Source organism: Chaetomium fimeti (assembly GCF_033439085.1).
Source record: "Chaetomium fimeti strain CBS 168.71 chromosome Unknown B0H64scaffold_5, whole genome shotgun sequence".
In the NCBI taxonomy this organism is placed as follows: Eukaryota; Fungi; Ascomycota; class Sordariomycetes; order Sordariales; family Chaetomiaceae; genus Chaetomium; species Chaetomium fimeti.
Window position 1 is genome coordinate 3,115,206 of NW_026944333.1, and position 19,219 is coordinate 3,134,424.

The window sequence follows — 19,219 nt, forward strand, 5'->3', positions numbered from 1 at the left end:
TACATGCGTGCGGGAAGCTGTATCAAGATTGGAATATGCGATTCCAGCAAGCTACCATGCTCGTGTTTTACCAGCTTGAGGCTCAGAAGAATCGAGTTAGCAGAGATAGCACCCTCACCATTCCCTGGCTCTGCTCTTGGACCAGACCGTGAGTAATAATTATTGTCCTGTTCTGTACAACGCGCTGCGTGACAGACTGATGAGCAGCTGATATGGACAACCCGTCACGTTTCCTTATGTGCCTCGTCTGCTCACTCCCACAACACCCCCATCCGGATGCAACAACCTGGAACCCAGCCCTTCCCGTTTGCCTTCAACTGCGTTTCGCCGCCTTCTCCGCAGCGATTTTGGCCTCCATCTTCCTCCTCGCCTCAAGAATCATCTGATCCCTCCTCTTCTGCAACAGAGTTTGCCTCTCGTCGCGATCGGTGCTCCACGCCTTTCCATTAGCACCCTTTCCACCCGTCTCAGCTCCGCTACTGGTGCCCTCCGACTCGCTGGCGGGCTCCCCAAGCTTGTTCTTCAGATTGTACCGCGTGATTAGATCCGGATGGACCGGCCCAGGGGCAGGCTTGGCCTGTGCAGCGGCATTGTTATTGCCACTACCGTTACCCGGCGGGGGCGGGGGCTGGAATGTGATGGGTGGCTGTCCGTAACACTTTATTAGCTCGTCATCCGTCATCACCACCTAGCAGCCCACGGAGACTTCAACTCCGACCCCAAACCTCCACACACCCTCAATCCAACGCATACTCGAGAAAACAGGGGCACAACCTCCAACCCCACCCCCCCCCCTCCCCCTAAAGAAAACCCTCAAAAAAAAAGCAAAAAAAGAAACTCACCGTCTCCAACCTCCCCGCCAAAATCCTCTCCGTCGTCGCCGCCACACTCCCCCCCGTACGCTGCAGATCCCACAGCGCGGCGCGGCGCTCGACCTGCGGGAACATCTGCTGGATGCGCTCGACGGCGGCCTCGCGCGCGCGCAGGAGGGCGGCCGGATCGCCGGCGCCGGTGCCGGTGCCGCGCCTGCCCAACCCCGACCCGACGCCGCCGCCCGAGGACGACGCCGGCGGCGAGAAGAACAGGTAGCGTATTATCAGGCCTGACACCACTAGGATGGCGACGAGGGAGGGTAGGTTGATTTGTTGGTCGTCGGCGTCTGCCATGGTGTTTTCTTTGGGTTTTTTTTTTTTCTTTTGCGTTGTGTGTGTGTGTCTCTCTCTCTTTCTCCTTCTCTCTTTCGGGGCCGCGGTTGGGTTGGTTGGTCGTTGAGGGGGGGGTTTGGGGTCGAGGTTCGGGAGTGTGGGATGGGGGGCGCCGGTGCGCGTTGGTAGGTTCTTGGTACTCGGGTATCTGGTCGTGTTGATGCAGCGTGTGATGGAAGAGACGTCAATGGGTTCGCTATTTCGCACGGATAAGGACGAGTTGGAGGCTAAATCACTTTGTATTGGGTTTGTGACAAGTTGGGGGCGCGCGCGGGGGAAATAGGAGTTCGGCGTTCAAGAATAAATGGATTCTAAAAGACGCAAGGTAGCTGCACGCGCGCAGAAGAAGGCTCAAGGATTCCGGCGTTCGCCGTGATGGTTCGGAGTTGGAACAATGACAAATGTGTCGTTGATGGCGTCGTTCGGGCTTCGGTTGAGGTCAATCAATCGAATGCAGATCGCCGCCAAGCATTTGGCCGTTACGCAGCAAGTGGGCCAGTCGCGTGCCACGAGCCACGTTACACAACTCGCCCTAATAATTACGCCACCTGTCACTTGCCACAACACACCAAAGCCACAGCTGCCCCTGAAAGCCGCCCCTGAGAAGGCTCTCAAATCATATTGCGCCAATTCCTCCGCCATAGCCCCCCTCCGTACCTAGGGAGAAGACTCGCCGCCTAGTTACATATACGCACATAAATCCGTACCCCTTGTTGTCTCAAGAGCACATATGGGCTCAAGCTGGTATGTTTTGCAACTGAGCAGCGGGCGTGGTATCGAGGTCCGCGTAATGCAACACGAGTTCCCGCTGCGAAAGAGGTCAGTACTAGGTTTCACTGGATGACTCCGATGGCTCTGCTCTCACGTACCCTCTCCTTGCGCCAGTGGACCGCGTCCCAGACGACATAGTAGCCGCGTTCGTGGGATGGGCTCAGTGATTGGGGCACCATGACGTCGTCCTTGGTTAACCACATCTGCATTTTCTTGTGCCACCTCCAGTTGCGGTTGTTGAGCTCCATGGCGGCCATCTGCTGCTGGATGTCCTGCGTACAGCTGTAAAACATCCACATCAAGGTCTCTTCGTTGAAGCTCGAGATCTTGGCCTCGATCGGCTGGACGTTCTTGACCTGGTAGCAGTCAGGGAGCCGGAATTTCGGCACTGGCGGTCGGGGCGCAACGTCGTCAAATAGCGAGTAGACCTTTGTGGACAAGGTTCTGGAGAGAAATTAGCAGCTAGATCCGAGTTTAATGTGTGCTAACCGCTTACTCTGTGGAGCGCATATCTACACCCAGCGCTACCGGGTCAATGCCACACGCCAGCGCGTTGTAATCGGGGAAGTTGTTCAGCAGTGTCCGGAGACCCTTTAGACCCCATTTATCGATGGACGCCATGCCCTCTAACGGATCTTGCGCCTGGGTGGCAGGTGTCTTCTCTTCCTCCTTGCCTTTACCAGCCGGGGGGTCATTGCCGATTGCGCCGAGCGGGTTTCTCCCACCCATCGAGTCCACCGAGCCCTCACGATACCCTGCTGGCTTCGGATGCGGCTCATCCTCGACTGGGCTCCGAGGATCCTGAGGTCGTGCTATCGCCGTCGGTGAGCGGGTATCCCCAGTCCTTGAAGTGGCGGACAGCGCGCTCAACAAGCCGTTCCCTGTCCGATTCGCATGCATGGTAGTTCCAGCCGAGCCCTGGGCGCCAAACCCCAGGGTCGACATCAAGTTCCCTCCTCGCTCTTGCCCGCCAATCTCACCATTCGGAGCTCGGTTTAACGGCGGGAACTCCTCGGCCACGCCTTGTTGCCCTTGCGCTGGTTGGGCAGCGCTCCCTTGGTTGCCAAACCTAAATGCAGCTTGGGCAGACGGTAAACGCGAGGCAAACAAGTCGTCCTGCTGGCTCTGTTGCGACGAGACTGGAGTTCCGCCGCCGCGGTGAACCCCACCGCTCAGGCTCCGAGGTCCTTGCGCCGACCACATGTTTGATTGACTCGACGAGTTCAGTTGGGATGTATTGGATAAGGATGGAAATTCCCTGCATCGAGCCGCCGGTCAGCATTGTTTTTGCCTACCAGGTAAGCGCCGCAAGATGGAGCAGGGTTTGATGAAGCGACTAAAGCAAGGAACAAAATCTGTAGTACCCCTTCACGATTGATGCGTAGGGAAACCCTTCAACCGGTCTCTGGGGCTCTCCGGCGGGGCTCGTCTCCTTCGACTTGATAGAGAGCTTGGGCCTGTGATGTTGAGGCTCCGCCATTTCGATCGTCGACTATGACGAGTAGCTGCATGCAGATGCCTCAATCGACGCTAGTGGAAGCGAAGAAATTCGCCGCCTTCTTTGCGCAATCGGCAACCCTTTAAAAAGGATAGATGTAGAGAAAGAAGGAGACCACTGGGGTTGAGAGGCGAATTGTGATAGTCGAGATGGGTGAAGCTCAGGAATCGACGGAGGGGAAGGATGCGATGCGAGTTCCAGAGCTCGACATGCGACAGAAGCAGCATAGAAACGGGAAAAACCACTTACGATGGGTCCAATGGTGTTGCCGGCTGCTGCGATCCCGCCAAGCTCTGCGCGAAACTGATATTCCCACCCATTTGTCTTGCCGTCGCCGCCGTAGGCGCGCTTCCACCCCCCCCAATGGGCATGGCGCCGAACCCCCATCCTGCCGCGTTTCCTCCCGGCCCTATCAGCCCGTGTTAACCTTCAATGGAAGCCCTGGTCGTCTTGGACGTCGAGAGTGCGACTGCAACTCGGGCCGCCTCACCTATCTTCCCGTTCGGTAACCTGCTGTTCGAGACCGCGCGACCTGCTTGTTGTTGCTGCTGCTGTTGTTGCTGCTGCTGCTGCTGGCCCCCAAAGCCCCCGGGCATGCCGCGGAGCGTTTGTGGTACTGCCCCTGGTATCCCGAAGGCGCGTTAGCACATGTACTTCATGTAATCGGCGTTCTTGACGGGATGCGAGCGGCGGGTGGGTGAGAGTGAGGGGCGCCCCCGAGGCTAGTCGGAGGCAACTTGGATAGCCCACACCGACCGACCGCACCGCGGGATAAACTCCAGCTCGATAGGTGAATACCGAGCGGATACCAGTGCCCGAGCCCCTGATCCGTTGTATCGCCTAGGGGGGACCACTCCGTAACCCTGAAGTATGCTCGAGACGGCAACGCAGTTTGAGGTTCTAGGAGGCGCGCTGTGGCCCTAATTCTGCACCCCCACCGCCAGGCCACCAACACCCCCCCTGACCATCATTTGGGTCAAGGCAGACTCGAGCGCGCACATATGAGGCAGCGGGGGAGACCGGGGTGGAAAGTCAAAGTCGAGGCCGGGACAGGGCAAACAGCGGGGCACTGGACACGAGAGATTCGGGATCTGGGGTCGCAAGGAGGACCGGGCGTCGGCACCATACCTGGTCGGTTCATCATTGAGGCTGCGCTCGTGCGCTATTTACTCGTTCGTCGGGCCGTGTGTTGGTGGTGTGCTGTATGAAGCGAATGGCTTCAGTTGTCTCGTTTCGGTGTTGGACGTGAATGGTAGTGGGACCCTTCCGGCCAAGATGGAGCAGCTGCAGTGTGGGCCGCCGCAAACACTGAACCAAAGCCTGTTGCCACTTGCCGCTAGCGCGAGGCCCGTGCTCATTACCATCACACCAAGGGCATTCGGACTTCCATGGGACATGGTCAACAAACATTCCATCAATCTCATCCCGAGTTGGATTTGTGGCGCTTGTTTATCATGCTAACTTGTCCTGCGTTTCGTCGTCAAGTCAATCGTCGCCTTACTTGTACAGCACAGCACATTGCCCACATATCCTGACATAAACACAGATCAAATCGACCGTTGCGTCTCAACAACTCGGTGTCTATTCGTATTTCAAGCCACTCCCCACTCGTCTTATAAAGGCTCAGCGCTTGCGAGAGCATCCTCTAAACTTTTTCGAAAATTGAAGCTCTCCAGATGGCGCCCGATCAGCACCATCTTGCCTGCTTCTGGCCCATTCGTATCTTGCTGCTGCGATGGGCTGTCGAAGATATCAAAGATTTCTCGTACTCCTTGGATGATCCTTTCGTTCCCCTCATAGCCAAAGAAACGACCTTTTAAACGATGGATATCGTATGCCGGGCCGTCTATTGACTTTTGACCCGGGAGAACATTCTCCCACAGAACCGATCGTAGCCAGGCATCCAGCCCCGATTGCTGCTTCTTGGTTAACCTAGGCAGTGGGACCGATATCGTCGAGATGGTCTAGCAAAGTCAGCGATGATTTAGCAACCAAGCCACACTGAATCGAGCTCCTACCTTATCGAGGTGACTGTGACCGAGTTCTGCACGGTCAAGCTGCTCGACCCTGTCATACGCATGCAGATCTAGGAGAAACCCTTCGAGTTTGGGCACCACACTTTGGCTAGTGACGAAGATCTTGGCGAGCCCGTTGATGGACCCAATCCTGTCCTTCACAGCTTGCAGCTCCTCTTCGCTGGCCAGGTCCGATTTGTTAATGACGATAACATCCGCGTGCGAAATTTGAACGTGGGCGGTTGTCATGACCGGGCCGTGGGCGTCATCGCTTTCCTCGTGGCCTTCGACCTTGCCGGCGGGGTCGTCAAGGCTGCGCAGGATGTTCTTGGCGTCGACGAGGGTCACGATGCCGTCGAGGTAGATGGTGCTGCCGAGTCCGTCGTCCATCCAGAACAAGGGCGCAATGTTTCCCGGATCTGCGAGGCCCGTGGTCTCGAGGAGGATGTAATCAAACTTGCCCTTCTTCTCCATCAGCGACTCGATGGCGTTCACGCCAGTATCTCTGCCCTCATGTTAGCACACGCATGTTGGTTTGTAACCCAAGGCTTCAGCTCACTTGACAGAGCAGCATATGCACCCATTGCCCACGTCCATCCACTCTTCGACCGACTCACCATCCTTGTTGATGGTCAGAGACTTCTCAATATCCAGGGCTATTTGCCATGTTAGCCAAACGCATGCTTAGCTAGCTCAAAGATAGCTTACAGTCACCAAACTCTGTATGTCCCCGGTTAGCAAACCAATATACATATGCATGAGCAATGTGCAATCTTACCATTCATGATCACCGCGATCTTCTTCCCATGTTCGGCAGTCAGGATGTAGTTTAAAAGTGTTGTCTTTCCCGCCCCAAGGTATCCTAGGTTTCTCATTAGACGTCTTGAACTTCAAACCCGAGGCCAGAACACGGAATGATCAACAAGACGAGGATAAAAGAAAACCAACATATACACACCGGTGATCAAGGTGATGGGTACTTTCACTGGTTTCTCCTCGGGCTCCAGCTCGGTGCCCGTGACAACCAGCTCCGGCGGTGCATCATCGTCCAAGTCCATTTTTGTTTGCGAGACTTCACACTCTGAGCGTCGAGAACTGTGGTATTATGGGATTTGAATAATATTGGTTGTATATTCCCGTGATGTAGATGTTGGGAGTTACATGCAGGTAAGGAGGTCCATTCCAGGCTGCGATGGAGGGGCAATACACGGTACGGTGTCGTTACAGTATTACGTAAAGTACCGACAAGGGGTCGCTCCCAGCATTGCAGGGGTAGCTGCAGCCTCAGCTTCAGCGGGAGCCCTGAACAACAAGTTCTGAGAGTTAAGCGCCCAGAGATTCCGACCAACAACCAGCCTTCCTTTTCCTCGCCGCACTACGACTTCACACGAATTCTACTCGATAACCCTCCCGACGAGAAATTAGGGGTCTTTCCGAAAATAAACAGGCGCATATATTGGGACGAACGGCTCGGAAGGATCAACTCTCCCCTATCAAACCAAGGGTATCGTGGGTTAGGCCATCCATACTCGACAGCGGGGCGCGTCGATACTCAACAACAAGAAGCACAACTCTAATTCCTCGCTGGGACGTGTCATAAGTTGTTTTCATTCGAATTCCGAGACGCCATGTCGCTGCCGCCGAGTTCGCCTCGGCTGCCTAGCCCGCCGCCTCCCGCCGAGATTCAACGAACACCGAAGTCGCCCTTGATGGGCCCCAATGCAGCCCGGCAGACTGCCCAAATCGAACAGACGGCCATTGATACCAATGCCAAGCGGCGCATCCACCCGGGCACAAAGTCGGCCGAGATGGCTGCTGGCCCTCCGCTCGTTCCGTTGCATGAGGTACACTAGGCTAGGTTCCTTCTGTTTCACTCGTTGACCGAGCTGACCGGCGGGCACGCGAACAGCTCGACTCGGCCTTCCAACTTCAGGAACACCTGGCAGCCCTGCATTACTACCATACGGCGAGCCATACGACCCCCATCAGTCGTGATACCGCAAAAGTGTTGGCAACCCCGCCGCCCGGCATCGACAAGACACTATGGCTGTACGAACTCTGTCGCTTCCTGATCGCCCAGTGCAACACCCTGATCGTCGGCTTTCTGTTCGATACGCCGCCTTGCAGCGCTGCTACTTGCCCCGAGATGCGTGCTGGCGAGTGGCAGTTCCTATGCGCTGTGCACGACGCCCCCAAGAGCTGCTGCGCCATCGATTATTGCTGCCACACCCTTGATTGGGCCACCAATGTCGTGACGAACCCCAAGATCTTCCCGAGTCGCTTCGTCGTCGACGCTCACGATAAGAACACGGCCCTTAAGAACCTGGTCAACGTGTTCCGCCGCCTGCACCGCATCTTCGCGCACGCCTGGTTTCAGCACCGCGGCGTGTTCTGGTCCGTCGAGGGCCAGGGTGGTCTCTATGTCTTCTTCAAAACCGTGTGCGATGTCTACGACCTGCTACCGGCGGAGAACTACAAGTTGCCGCCCGAAGCTGAAGGCTTGGACAGCAACACAGGGGCGGGAGATCTCGGGGACCGAAACGACAGGAGGCCCCAGCAGCAGCAGCAGCCACAGCAACTGCTCGGCCCTATCTCAATCGCGAAACCTCCAGCTCAACGCGATGCCGAGGACGGGGATTACTCCATGAACAGGAACAACACGAGAAGACACATTAAGAGCAGTCCCTCGACAGGAAGCGCCGTCACGACGGTGCCCGAGGCAGACGAAGACGACTCATCCGACCTATCCCACAGGCTACGCGGGATGCGCATCTCAGCGCCCCCGTCCGTGGCCGAGGAGGAAAGGGAATCGGCCAACATCCCGGTGATAGTGGAGCACAAGCCCATGGCCGCGGGGGAACATCCGGTCCGACCGCCCAGCGTAATCCCACCGCCCGGGGCCGAATCAGATGAGAGCCAGCCAAAACAGAAACCGGTCCCGGCGCCAGCACCGGAGGTCGCCATGCAAGAAGCCGCTGAAGCACCGGGGCCAGAACACGAATTCGCCGCCGAGCCGGAAGCCCCAACCCAGGAACACCAGCCCGAACCCGAACCCGAACCCAAGCCCGGGGGAGAGGAGGAGGCTCAGTCCACAGAAGAGCCCAACACTGCTCCTGCTACTACCGAGGAGCCCGCGCCAGAGAGCAAAGAACCCGAACCAGAACCCCAAGAGGCAGCGTCCACTGCGGAGGCGAGCGGCGAGCCCGACGCGGAAGAGTCGGATGCGGAGACGGTGATAGAGCCGGCCGAAAAGTCGGTACCGGAGGAGGCACCTTCATACCTGCCACTGACCGACGAAAAGAAAGACGAGCAAGCGCCAGAGCCGGACGCCGAGCCACAGGCCGCTACCACTGCCGCGAGTAGTGCCGCTCAGGAGAAGGACACTACAGAGGGGGTCACGACGGCCGGGGAGGAGGAGGAGGGGGAAGCTGGTCAGGTAGCACCGACTGGCGATGCCAAGACCGAGGCGGAGAAGGATAAGGATGGCGAAGGAACAGAAGCGGACACCGCAGCGGAAGAAAGCGAGAGGGGCGCCGAGGAGAAGCCGGCTGGGGTGGAGCCGACCGAGGACAAGAAGCCTGTCGAAGAGAAGGGTGATCAGGATTAGGTTCTCTCTCTTTTTGAGGCATTCCGACGCCCGGCTAATACCCTAGGGTTCTATTCTATTCTGCACGCTGTGTGTGTAATAATATGAGTACTTTTGGAGCGATACTCAATACTCAGGTGTTGTCAGTTCAGTACCGCGCTTATCGGATCGAGTGCGAGCGCGGTGAAGGCGACGGAACACTTGGAGTCAGCTATATGAACGGTTCATTAAATTGTCTTTGTACAGTACTTAATACATTGTAAGAACGCCGAATGCTTGTGCCTCCTCCTCTTCAGTGAGATGCAAACCCCCGCCCTTTTGACACCGTCACGACTGGGTATATCCCAAAGTTCAACGACTCCCCCCATCCCCACCATGGTTTGTCCAACAGCTTCTTCCCGCTCTTGCATCTCTTCGCCATGCGGTGTCACCCACATCACTCGATACCCTCCGACGATCACGCTTCGCCCAAATATAGCCGTTTCCCGCCCCCCTATGCATGCATTTTGTGTATATCCCTCTGTGCTTCTATGACGGTGCTCGCATTGCCCGCATATTAACAGCGATGCGTCTTTTTGTGTGTGCCAACTCGGTGAATAAAAAGAATAAAACGACGAAGACGGGGAATGATTAGGTGTAGGTGAAAGTGCTATGATACGAGCATCCCCAACGCAAGAGACAAAAATGTTATGATGCTAAAATATTGGACAAGGAAGAAGATGATGGGACCAAAAGGGTGTAAAAGACAAACAAACAAACGGGTAAATACATGAAGAGAAAGTGAAACTACCCCGAAATTGAAGGATTATTGTGCCGGGTGAGTGAAAGACGACGATGAGGCCCGGAGGCGGGGGAGATACCGAGGTCGAGGTCGTCGTCGCGGGAGTGAAGCTGAGCCGCCATCGTCGATTAGCCAAGCCCGGAAAACAGCCGCGTTGCGAATACGAAGCGGAGGAAGCGGAGGAAGCAGGGAGATGCAGGCCTTGCGGCTTTGCTCGCCGATTTCCCCGGTCCTCGGGGGGTGTCGCCGTAGTGTCGCCCCAAGTGGGCGAGTTGGGACGACGGCGCCCGGTTTCCGAGAGAATTGGCGCCTTGTGGGAAACCAGTTCGTCCGATCATAACCAGGGTGTTTTGGCCGGGCGATGCGCCAGAAGTTGCTAGCGGGTGGTTGGGGGGGGATCGTGTGGGGTGGTGAGATCCCCGAGTGCCGAAAGTGTGTTTCAGATCTTTGAAAACGGTTCAAGGGGCGATCCAAGCGTCGGCCCCTGCATTAGTATCGAGATTTTGACGTCGCAGGGCCGCATTATCGGGTCCCAGGAAATTGTCCAAGGAACCACATGCGACCACATGGGCCACCCACGGCAGAGGGAGCCGCATCATGAGCCGCCTGGAACCCCAACGTCAACCGTTCCCAGCCATTATTGGATCCCACGTTCCACGGCCCACGTACCACGAGGTCCCAGTTCCACACCCACGCCGTCCAGGTCTCCGAACCCAGCCCAGGGATGAGGCTTGTAACCGCTCGGATGGTCGGAATTCGGAACGAGAATGATGTCGAGGGCCCCATGAAGCCTCACCCTCCTGCAATCTATCCTGCTGCTCGTGCACTCGTTCGCGTTGGCGGATCCTCGGCTGCTAAACAGACGTGCGCAAAGCTCAATGGGCCCGGGCCCCTTGTTCACGCGTCCGGGTGCTTCCTCTTTGCCCCTGCATGCGCGCTGTCGTCGCCCTCGTCGTGCTCTTGTCCAAGCTGCATCCTTGAGAACACATGGCGAATCTGTTGCAGATTCTCCCTCTGAGTCGACACCGCCATGGCATTACGCTCGTCCGCAATGGCCCGGATATTTTGGAGCAAGGGGCTAAATCCCTCGTCATTTGGGAGCCACCATCGGATGCAGCTCTCGTCATTGAAGAGCTCGGCCATGCGTGTGCGCATTGTTATGGGGGAGATGTACCTATAATTTGGTTAGCACAAGTTGCCCCGCGCGAGATTGCATTCAAGCATGCGAGCTCGTCCAACCCTTGTGCATCCTGTCCAACGCGGTGCTGGAAAACAGACTCACCCCATGGTCTCGAGTAACGCGAACTTCCTCCTGATCCACATGTGGTGCTTCGGATCCCGTCGCAAATAAAGTGCGGCAAGGGCAAGACACGATTGCAGGATCACCAAGCTCCCCGGCGGGCTGTGAGGCCAGAGCTCTACCGTTTCGCAGATCCTGCATATCGCGTATGCGTGCTCCATCAATTTCGCCTTGTCCTCGTCTGTAAGCGTTTCCGCGCTCTGGCTGGCGTGCATGAGTGAAATCGAGTGATATTCGCACGCCATCAACGTCGTGGCGAAGAGCGGAGGCCGGAACAGGACCCCCGGTTCGAACGGGTTGACAATGTCGTCGGGGTCGGGCGTCTGGTTGCCGGGGAAGTCGTTCACCAGATACGCCGGATCATTGAGGGTAGTGTCGATGGAGTTTTTCCACTCCTCCCACGAGGCAGACAACCTGCGATGTTCGGCAGTGTACTCCTCTTCCGTAAACTCCTGCTTTGCGCCCTTGGCGAAAAGCCCCGACATTTCCTGCGAGATCAGTCGCACTCGTGCCGAGAATGCCTCGATTGTCCAAGCCAAGTTTCGGGGTTCTGCCGCTACCCTTGACTCGTAGTATCCCATCGATGCCGCGAACCAGTCTCGAGACAACGAGGTCCCAAAACTGCCCATGATGCCAATGAAGACGTCGAAGCGAGCGTACCACATCAGAGCCACACGGCCTACTGGTGATTGCATCACCGTCTGGGGCGTAAATAGCTTGGTCAGGACTTCGAAGGCTGCTTTCTGGTGGCCCATGAGGTTGACCCAATCGCCCAGGTATTCCTTTCCTGGTATTAGTATGTCTAGACGCCCGTTACATCCCGGAGTTGTGCGCTACGTACCTCGATGGTGGCAAGTTGCAGGATCGTCAATAGCGTCCCTACCGTGTGCTTTTCGTTCTTCAGACAGTCCAGAAGCAACGTGACGCTACGGCTGTAATACTGGAGAAACTCATTGATCTTCCCATTCGGGTTCTTCATCGAGTGGTGATATGCGGAGAAGCCCACTACCGCGTAGAGAAGCGCCTCGTTGCGGATCGCCAACCCCGGCAGGATGGTCCGAAAAAAGTCATCGGCATCGTTCACCACGCAATAGTGGTAGTGTGTAATGTTCTCGTAGAAATAGCTGAGATAGAACTGAAGTTCGTGCGGGAGGAACGTCCAGTCGGGACGGGAGGGCGTTGCGATGGTTGACCCATCAGGGAAATGCGGCCCAGCAGGCGTGTGGGCGCTGGTGACGCCGGACGATAAGGCGGGGGACGAGCTCTTCTGGTCGTCGTAGGACGGGGTTTCGGATCCCTGACGGTGGCCTCCCATGACACGCTGGCGCCCGAACGAGGATGTGGTACTGGATCTCCGGAGCGGGAAATTCGGCGCTGATGTTTGGGATGTCGCGCTCTCCGGTTCGTCTTCGTCTTCGTCCATGATTGGGTCCAGCTTCGTATCTTGCTCGGCCTCATCATCGTCATCGCCGCGGGAGGAACTTGGGCTCGCTTGCCGACTTGCCCCGGCCGAGTCTTTGGATCCTGCGGCACCGGATCCCTTTGGGGGCGGTGGTTCCGGGTAGATACATTCCCTCTTGCCCTTCCTACACCCTACAGCAACCCAGTTAGCGATGGTCCCGGGGGTATTTAAGGTGCCAGCAATAGCTGGACGTACTTTCGCAAACGGGGCGTGTTTCGTCGCACTACGATGTTGTTAGAGTAGCGCCTACTGGCGGGGGGGGTTGCGGGGTGATACCTTTACACGCCGGCTACGGCAAGTGTAGCAGCCAGATCTTGTACGGCGATGCTTGATGTGATCCAGGCCCGGCGCCGATTTCCTTCTGCTTCTCTGCGCTTTCGGCGCATTGAACATGATGGGCTCGGGGAAACCGGTGAAATAGCCTAGGCTTTGATAAGGGTTGGGCGCCGAAGAGACGCCCATCGGGACAACCTGGGGTTGTGACATCTGTCCGACGCCATCAAGCTGGTTAGGGTTGGGCTGTCCTCCAACCCCCACCATGGAGGATAGGAAGTGGTGGTAGTAGTCGCTCATCGCGGTCCTTTTAACGACGCTCGCTTTTTGTGTTCGTCGTGTCAGGCGGTGCCGGCTGTCCACGGCATCGAGCGGCTCGTGGAGGAGAGGTGGCGAGGGTCTGGCGCGTCCGTCGTCACACGAAGGCGGTCCAGATATGTGCGCTGATGCCCAAGCACGTCAACCTAGACTGATCGGAAAGGCCGACGGACCCTTATGGGCAGGCGATTCAGATTTGCGCAGCCCTCGGTCCAGAATTCCGAGGCCGGCGGCTCTCTCGGGTCTGGGGGAGGCGGAGAGAGTTCGAAGGAGACAATAACAAGTCTAATCCAAGCAGCGTTGAGAAAAACGGACCCTTGTCAGATGCTTGCGTTCAGTGCTGAATTAAATGCCATTATAGAAGTATCCCCGGTCAATAGTGGAGGCCAGTGCCTTGTGAAAAAGGAGCCGGCTGGGGTAGGCGACAGCTCGAACCCCAGCGTTGATCGGACGGCAGGTTCAAGAAGTCTTCTCAGGGGGGCCGAGGAGGGTGATTGTAGCGTACGAGATCTCCGCACAACGTTGGTAGGAAAAGGCCAACCAGCTACAAGTGGCAACCTCTTCGCGGAACTGGGGCTTCTCTGGGCCCTTCTGTGGAACGAGGGACTGGGCGGATCGCTGGCGGTTCCGTCAATCTTCCGGGTGCCAGAGAGTCGGCGCTTCTGGGTCGAAATAGGATGCTTGCGGGCGGGACGCCAGGATGTGATCTGCTGCGAAGCTGGTCGATTCTTGGTACGAACGTGGGTATGCAGGCGGGATACCACTGTGACTGAACAATCGTTGGCTCGATGGCTCCAGCCAAGATAACCCTACCCTACCCTGGAAGCTCACCCCTCAAGGAGAGAGACAGCGTCAATACTGGCGCGGATACAGCCGTGGGCGGCCCAACGGCACCAATACGGATAGGCGTCGAGTGGCTCTGGGTGCGTGAGGAGTCCTTCGGACGAGGGTAAGGGTGGCGAATAGCGGAGGGCGATGTCCTCGGGCTGCCAAGACGAGTCATCAACCCTGATGCGGGATACTACCGTCCCCTGAGGAACGAGGAACAGGGAGTTGGCGCACGGTACTGTGAACCAAGTAATCGAACAAGTATCTTTCTTGTCTGGTGACCGGGCGGGTAACCACAACGGCTGGTGGGTTACCGGGATAGGGGTGCTCTGCACGAAACCGGAGGTTGTGAGGGCGATGGGTCACAGGGTGTGGCGCGGGAAAGACCGAAGATGGTCTGAGGGGGGTGACCGGACTGCGGCCAGTAACTGATGAATGTAACCGTGGCCAACTCCCTCGTGGAGAAGGAGTGTGGTATGTACGAACTAGATGGATCCTGTCGTGAAGAGGAGACGGATGTCCGCTATTGGAGGCAGATCGTTGATCAGAAATGTTGGAAAGTCGAGTAGGAAAGCGGGTGAGAGATCATTCAGCTCGATCTTATTAGTCGATCAGTCGACAGCAAAGGCCCAACTCTTGTTAACGCCGGGGCGTGTCGTCCAGGATCAGCTTGACCCCGGGCCGTCCCAAGAGGCGTGCTGGTGGGGGTTGCCCAGTCAGAGGTGGCCCCTGGTCCAAGTCCGTGACTTGGTGCGCGTCTAACTGTCACAGGGCATCGAGTTTTCCCCCGGATTCATTACTCAGGTCTTGGAGGCACTTCAGCGAAGCTAGGGTACGTAGGAGGCTTTTCGGGGTCAAAGCCATGAAAGTGCGAACCTAGCGGGTGTATGCAAACCGTTTCCTAGCATGGATAGGCCGAGTTTGTGTGCGCGTATTCTACGCCCTGCTTGATGTGGTGAGCTGTCGTCATTACGTTTCAAGGACGGCGACAAAATTATGTTAGGGCCGCAGCTGCTGGACTAGTCGGTCCTCATGCTTGAGGCTCTCGCGGCTTATTTTCCGCATCCTGTCCTGGATAGGGCCCGGACACGAACATGGTCCGAATCTTGCCAGCTTGCTGCTTGTGTAGTGAGCTTCTCCAAAGTTGGGACCTCTGAACGGGTTCCGTCCAAGGCGGCAGAAGTTTCTGCAAGTGGGAAGCAATGGAAGGCTAGTTCGGTAGCGTAATTCGCCCGACAAGGGGGTTGCCAGATGTACCCCAAGTCTCATCGAGGACGCTGCGCGGGAACGGCAGAGCAGAAGAGAGCAGCAATGCAACGCACCCACAAAGCCAGCCCGCGTGCCTGGGCCCCGACTCGAGTTGTAAGTAGCTATTCTCTGTAGCTTCGCGTGCTGCATGAACATACTCTGGCTAAGAAGCATTCGAGACATGTTCAACGGTACATAGGACTCGAACTGCTTCAAGAGTTTGATCGGCGCGCGGCGGCTGAGGTTGACGGTTCATCTGATGTGCCGCGGCGCGAGAACCGTTCCACAACGGCCGTTGGTACCTGGCATGGGTGCTGGTTACTGGGTGCTGGGGGCGTGCTGGGGTCAAGAGCTGGATCCCCTGCCAGCGTCGTGCTCCACCTCGGCGCCATTCTGGTGGAACCTTGTGCCGGACTGAGACATGGCCCCGATGGTGCGCCAGGCCACATGCGCGGGAGACACATGGCTTCCATGCTAGAGCGGACGCCGCGGAGCCAAGATGTCATCTGTGTCCTCTCCTTTCCGGAAGGGGCCGTATCTTCGTTGCGCACGGTTGTCTTGCGGACAAGCGCCGCCAGCTTCCAGCCAAGTTGGAGCGCCGCTGGTTGACACCGCACCCATGCAGTTGGAAAGCGCGCCAATCCGTAAGCAGCCAGTCCGATGCAGGGCCCGCGAACGTCGGGCCTGCACTCCCAGGCCTGCCGGGGTCTGTGTCCTTGTCCAGGGAAGTGAAGCTGGTCCGCGGCAATGGTGGGAGCGATCCGATCCCGAACTGTGCAAGATGTCAGGATGCAGCGAAGGAGGAGGCGCCGCTCCAACCGTCGTGCCGGCGCCGGACAGGCCTCACAGTATTTTGTTCTCCGATCTCGAGGACATTGCTCGCTATCAACCAGTAAGGCAGCGCGGAGATTCGGGGGTGTGTCACACAAGCCCGCAGCTGAGAACCTAAGCTGCATCGTCAAAAATACCACACATCGCATTCGATGAATGGACTTACTCACTTCAGTGACTACTTCCATCGTAAGTCCTGGGCCGAGGCGATCGATGTTGCATCCACGTCCCAGTTGCCCAGATTGCCCATCATCTTGCCAAATTCATTTGAACGTCAGCCGGGGCAGTGAGCCGGGATTGGCAAGGGAAGTGACCTCGAGTCTCCAGCTTCCAGCCATCTTTCTTTCCTGTTGTTCTTGGTACGAAGTACTTCCGTTCATTTGGCCTCGGTGGGAGTGGGATTGCGGTGGGTGTGGCGTTATCGTCAGACGGGCCATCGCTGGATCCTCCACTGCATCTCGGCCAAGTCAGATCTGTAAATTCTCTTTTTCTCCCGCGCTGCACCATTGTATTGGCGCGTATGTAAAACTCTCGGGGATCGACATGGGAGCATGCAAATACGGACTCCGAGAGAAGTTCCATTGCAGAAATCAACAGGCAGGAGGAATGCGAGAGCTTGGTAGGTACGTGACTGAATAGGATTGGGAGGGAAGCGGCGTTGGGGGAAATCTCCCATCTTTGCAGCAGGAGCCCCATATCGGCGGAAAGAGCTCCCCTAAACCCTGCCTATAAGCCAGGCAGATAATGTTATGAGCGCAATACTTTGAACGGCAATCATTGATTATTGGCACGTGCAAGTCAGTTTAACCTGTTTTCCCTTGCCAATCACGGCACTGGCATCCGTTATCCAAGACCCCGGTCTTTCCAGTCAGGTCGTCGTGCAGTTGGGGGGAGTTATCTCCTTCAAGTGCACTGGCAGTGTTCAAGGTGAGTGCACGTCCTGTCGATTCAAAAGACGAAATCAGCTCCTTCCGTCTTGACTCGCGCTGTGTGTGCGTGCGTGTGTGTGTGTGTGTGTGTGCGTCAACACAAGCAATCGTCAATGATAAGAAAGCATCGTCGCATTTGAGAGACCCACGCGGGGGAGAATGCTGCTTGCATCCCAGCTAAGCAGGCATGTCTCACTGACCCCTGCCGAGGCAGTGCCCATTTGTTCGGGGATGACTTGACGAAAGTGAATTCCCATGGGACTTCTAGAATGCAGAGATCGAAATGAATATTGGTTGTTGGGAATGGGCCAAATTCATGCAACACCAAGCCGGAGTGACGATCTTCTGTTGGTGGAAGCTCCCGCGGGGGCCACTCACCACCCACGCACCCACGCACCCACGCTCACGGTCGGACTTCCTCCAACGGCGTTCAGCGGAGCGGCTGTGCCACGCCGGCCCGGTTCCCAGGCTCAGGGGCCGCTTCACTAGCGGCATCTTAAACAAGGATCGCATGAATCTGCAGGGCCCACTGCTCAGCCTTCGATGCGCAGCACACGGATCTCTCGAGGTCCGTCTCACCAAACTCGGTCTCTCGACGAACGTTGTCTCGAGCCTCGACACGAGTATCTTGGACTCCTCGCGCGCCGACACCTCTGCGGAGGCACGTCAGCCTACGCATGTGACTCCAAAACGCGCCGGGATGCATTAATGCAATCTCGGGTCGTGTCGGCGACAATCTCTCTTCCATGAAGCTTTATTCTCAACCTCGCACTGCCCAGGGGCCTTTGTGGATCGGATTCTATTCCAGACGTCCTCTGTAAGACCACTATACGTCATACCGGAGCCTATTATTCATCGTGAACTAGCAGGGTGACCAAGTCAGACATGTCAAGATCTCCGCCCACGACTCTTTCTTCGACCCTCATCCTGACATGAACCCGGGGTTATTACAGGTTATACCCATACCTCCATACTGGCTGAGTCACCCTCGACTACTAGGACCGGGCGGGCAGGTTGCGGTCGGTAATGCCGAGCCACGACGGAAGGGTTTCTTCGTGGACGTTGGCCCATTTTGATACCAACGGTGTCCCCGCTGCTCGCCCTCCAACGGCCCCGTCTTCGTCGAACAATGGATATATTACCACACTCCATCCAGCGCGGCCGTCACCAATGGCTCTTGGCCGTCGCAAGGTTCACCAAAGATATGGTAACTATGGCCGAGCTTGGTTAATATAGCCTCATCTCGGCCACGACGCGTGTACGTCTAAATCGGGTGACACAGCCGCGGTCCATCGCCAGCTCCCCGTCCGCTCACCGATACCCAGAGCGATCAGTCATGATGACCTGAGCAGAACCAGCCATGGCAAATCCCGGGGGTCACGGAAGCCCAAACCTCCACCGATTCCCACTTCGGGCCAGAAGCTGAATTTGAGGCGGATAGCAGCCTCCATCGTCTCCACCAAGGGCTTGTTCCTCCAGCGCTCATCCGCCTACATAATACATTGCCCGGCCCACCCAACACTCACAACAACTAATATAGGAGCAACGAGGCTCCTCTTCTTCTAGGCATAGAGCCGAAGACCCTGCCGCCAACTCGAGTGAATGGAGGTTGACGAGGCGACAATCTCACCTTTGACCTGGCAGCCTCATTATCCCGTGCTCCGTGCCGTCGGGTATCATCTCACGACGGTGGTATCCCGGCTGTCACTCACATGTAATGCTACAGTTGCCTCGTACCAATGAGACGGGAGATGCGACCCGTTTTTGGCCAGCCTGCGAGTCGCTGCCGTACCTAGGCGCGCTACCTCCCCATCGGGAATGTGGTTGCAGGCTCACCCGTCTCTCTCTGATGACTGCTGCGGCCTGCCGTCGTTCCACCGCTGTCCCACTCTCCCTCCCACTTCAGACGCTCGCTCGTGGGCCGGGCCACCAACAGCGCCCGAAGCAGATGAGCACATGAAGCTTGCGTCACGCACTCCCGTGCAGAGAGACGCCACCTGAACCACCCATACAGAGTGTTCGGGAATTAATTAACACATCACATATGCCCGTGCACCGGCCCAAGCATTCTTCCTCCCCGGCGCGCTGTGATTGACGGCTCCGGCCGCTTGTTCGGGACGGGATCCCGGGGGGTGGCGCTTGGGGGCGCTGATTCGGACCCGGTCCGGAAATCC

General features: G+C 57.1%; 7 protein-coding genes across 7 annotated transcripts; 3 read left to right on the forward strand and 4 right to left on the reverse strand.

The window, feature by feature from the left end:
• Window positions 1-4: 4 nt before the first annotated feature.
• On the reverse strand, window positions 5-1,634 carry B0H64DRAFT_476222 (uncharacterized protein). The gene is made up of 2 exons (XM_062808139.1): window positions 843-1,634; window positions 5-646 (listed from the first exon to the last, which is right to left on the reverse strand). The coding sequence occupies exons 1-2, from the start codon at window positions 1,164-1,166 to the stop codon at window positions 314-316; spliced, it is 657 nt and encodes a 218-aa protein (XP_062658345.1). The 5' UTR covers window positions 1,167-1,634; the 3' UTR covers window positions 5-313.
• B0H64DRAFT_401690 (uncharacterized protein) lies at window positions 1,635-4,850 on the reverse strand. The gene is made up of 6 exons (XM_062804177.1): window positions 4,603-4,850; window positions 3,965-4,096; window positions 3,724-3,883; window positions 2,473-3,234; window positions 2,075-2,420; window positions 1,635-2,013 (listed from the first exon to the last, which is right to left on the reverse strand). Exons 1-6 carry the CDS (start codon window positions 4,616-4,618, stop codon window positions 1,942-1,944), a joined length of 1,488 nt encoding a protein of 495 aa, XP_062658346.1. The 5' UTR covers window positions 4,619-4,850; the 3' UTR covers window positions 1,635-1,941.
• On the reverse strand, window positions 4,851-6,644 carry B0H64DRAFT_401693 (CobW/HypB/UreG, nucleotide-binding domain-containing protein). The gene is made up of 6 exons (XM_062804178.1): window positions 6,448-6,644; window positions 6,268-6,351; window positions 6,198-6,209; window positions 6,049-6,145; window positions 5,493-5,994; window positions 4,851-5,438 (listed from the first exon to the last, which is right to left on the reverse strand). The coding sequence occupies exons 1-6, from the start codon at window positions 6,545-6,547 to the stop codon at window positions 5,088-5,090; spliced, it is 1,146 nt and encodes a 381-aa protein (XP_062658347.1). The 5' UTR covers window positions 6,548-6,644; the 3' UTR covers window positions 4,851-5,087.
• Window positions 6,645-6,790: 146 nt separating this feature from the next.
• On the forward strand, window positions 6,791-9,308 carry B0H64DRAFT_425463 (Mob1/phocein). The gene is made up of 2 exons (XM_062805686.1): window positions 6,791-7,333; window positions 7,399-9,308. The coding sequence occupies exons 1-2, from the start codon at window positions 7,118-7,120 to the stop codon at window positions 9,094-9,096; spliced, it is 1,914 nt and encodes a 637-aa protein (XP_062658348.1). The 5' UTR covers window positions 6,791-7,117; the 3' UTR covers window positions 9,097-9,308.
• Window positions 9,309-10,753: 1,445 nt separating this feature from the next.
• On the reverse strand, window positions 10,754-13,191 carry B0H64DRAFT_326041 (uncharacterized protein; the record flags this gene model as incomplete). Its single annotated transcript, XM_062800720.1, has 5 exons — window positions 10,754-11,030; window positions 11,139-11,938; window positions 11,998-12,749; window positions 12,814-12,841; window positions 12,895-13,191. 5 exons carry the CDS (start codon window positions 13,189-13,191, stop codon window positions 10,754-10,756), a joined length of 2,154 nt encoding a protein of 717 aa, XP_062658349.1.
• A 97-nt stretch (window positions 13,192-13,288) lies between these two features.
• Window positions 13,289-14,271, forward strand: B0H64DRAFT_196279 (uncharacterized protein). Its single transcript, XM_062799174.1, has one exon. It carries the CDS (start codon window positions 13,387-13,389, stop codon window positions 14,014-14,016), a length of 630 nt encoding a protein of 209 aa, XP_062658350.1. The 5' UTR covers window positions 13,289-13,386; the 3' UTR covers window positions 14,017-14,271.
• A 1,086-nt stretch (window positions 14,272-15,357) lies between these two features.
• Window positions 15,358-16,884, forward strand: B0H64DRAFT_401699 (uncharacterized protein). The gene is made up of 3 exons (XM_062804179.1): window positions 15,358-15,380; window positions 15,444-16,230; window positions 16,287-16,884. Exons 2-3 carry the CDS (start codon window positions 15,785-15,787, stop codon window positions 16,753-16,755), a joined length of 915 nt encoding a protein of 304 aa, XP_062658351.1. The 5' UTR covers window positions 15,358-15,380; window positions 15,444-15,784; the 3' UTR covers window positions 16,756-16,884.
• Window positions 16,885-19,219: the final 2,335 nt, after the last annotated feature.

Excerpts from the sequence above, each read along its gene's own strand:
- B0H64DRAFT_401690 (XM_062804177.1), bottom strand. Across the intron at positions 3,884-3,964 it reads GTTACCGAACGGGAAGATAG|GGCCGGGAGGAAACGCGGCA; the intron begins GTGAGGCGGCCC and ends ACGGGCTGATAG. Across the intron at positions 2,014-2,074 it reads TCCACTGGCGCAAGGAGAGG|CGGGAACTCGTGTTGCATTA; the intron begins GTACGTGAGAGC and ends CCTCTTTCGCAG.
- B0H64DRAFT_401693 (XM_062804178.1), bottom strand. The coding sequence starts at position 6,547 with ATGGACTTGGACGATGATGCACCGCCGGAGCTGGTTGTCACGGGCACC. Across the intron at positions 6,352-6,447 it reads ACCCATCACCTTGATCACCG|GATACCTTGGGGCGGGAAAG; the intron begins GTGTGTATATGT and ends TGAGAAACCTAG. Across the intron at positions 5,439-5,492 it reads GTCACAGTCACCTCGATAAG|ACCATCTCGACGATATCGGT; the intron begins GTAGGAGCTCGA and ends TGACTTTGCTAG.
- B0H64DRAFT_196279 (XM_062799174.1), top strand. The coding sequence starts at position 13,387 with ATGGGCAGGCGATTCAGATTTGCGCAGCCCTCGGTCCAGAATTCCGAG.
- B0H64DRAFT_476222 (XM_062808139.1), bottom strand. The coding sequence starts at position 1,166 with ATGGCAGACGCCGACGACCAACAAATCAACCTACCCTCCCTCGTCGCC. Across the intron at positions 647-842 it reads TGGCGGGGAGGTTGGAGACG|CCACCCATCACATTCCAGCC; the intron begins GTGAGTTTCTTT and ends TGTTACGGACAG.
- B0H64DRAFT_401699 (XM_062804179.1), top strand. The coding sequence starts at position 15,785 with ATGTCATCTGTGTCCTCTCCTTTCCGGAAGGGGCCGTATCTTCGTTGC. Across the intron at positions 16,231-16,286 it reads ACAAGCCCGCAGCTGAGAAC|TTCAGTGACTACTTCCATCG; the intron begins CTAAGCTGCATC and ends GGACTTACTCAC.
- B0H64DRAFT_425463 (XM_062805686.1), top strand. The coding sequence starts at position 7,118 with ATGTCGCTGCCGCCGAGTTCGCCTCGGCTGCCTAGCCCGCCGCCTCCC. Across the intron at positions 7,334-7,398 it reads CGCTCGTTCCGTTGCATGAG|CTCGACTCGGCCTTCCAACT; the intron begins GTACACTAGGCT and ends GCACGCGAACAG.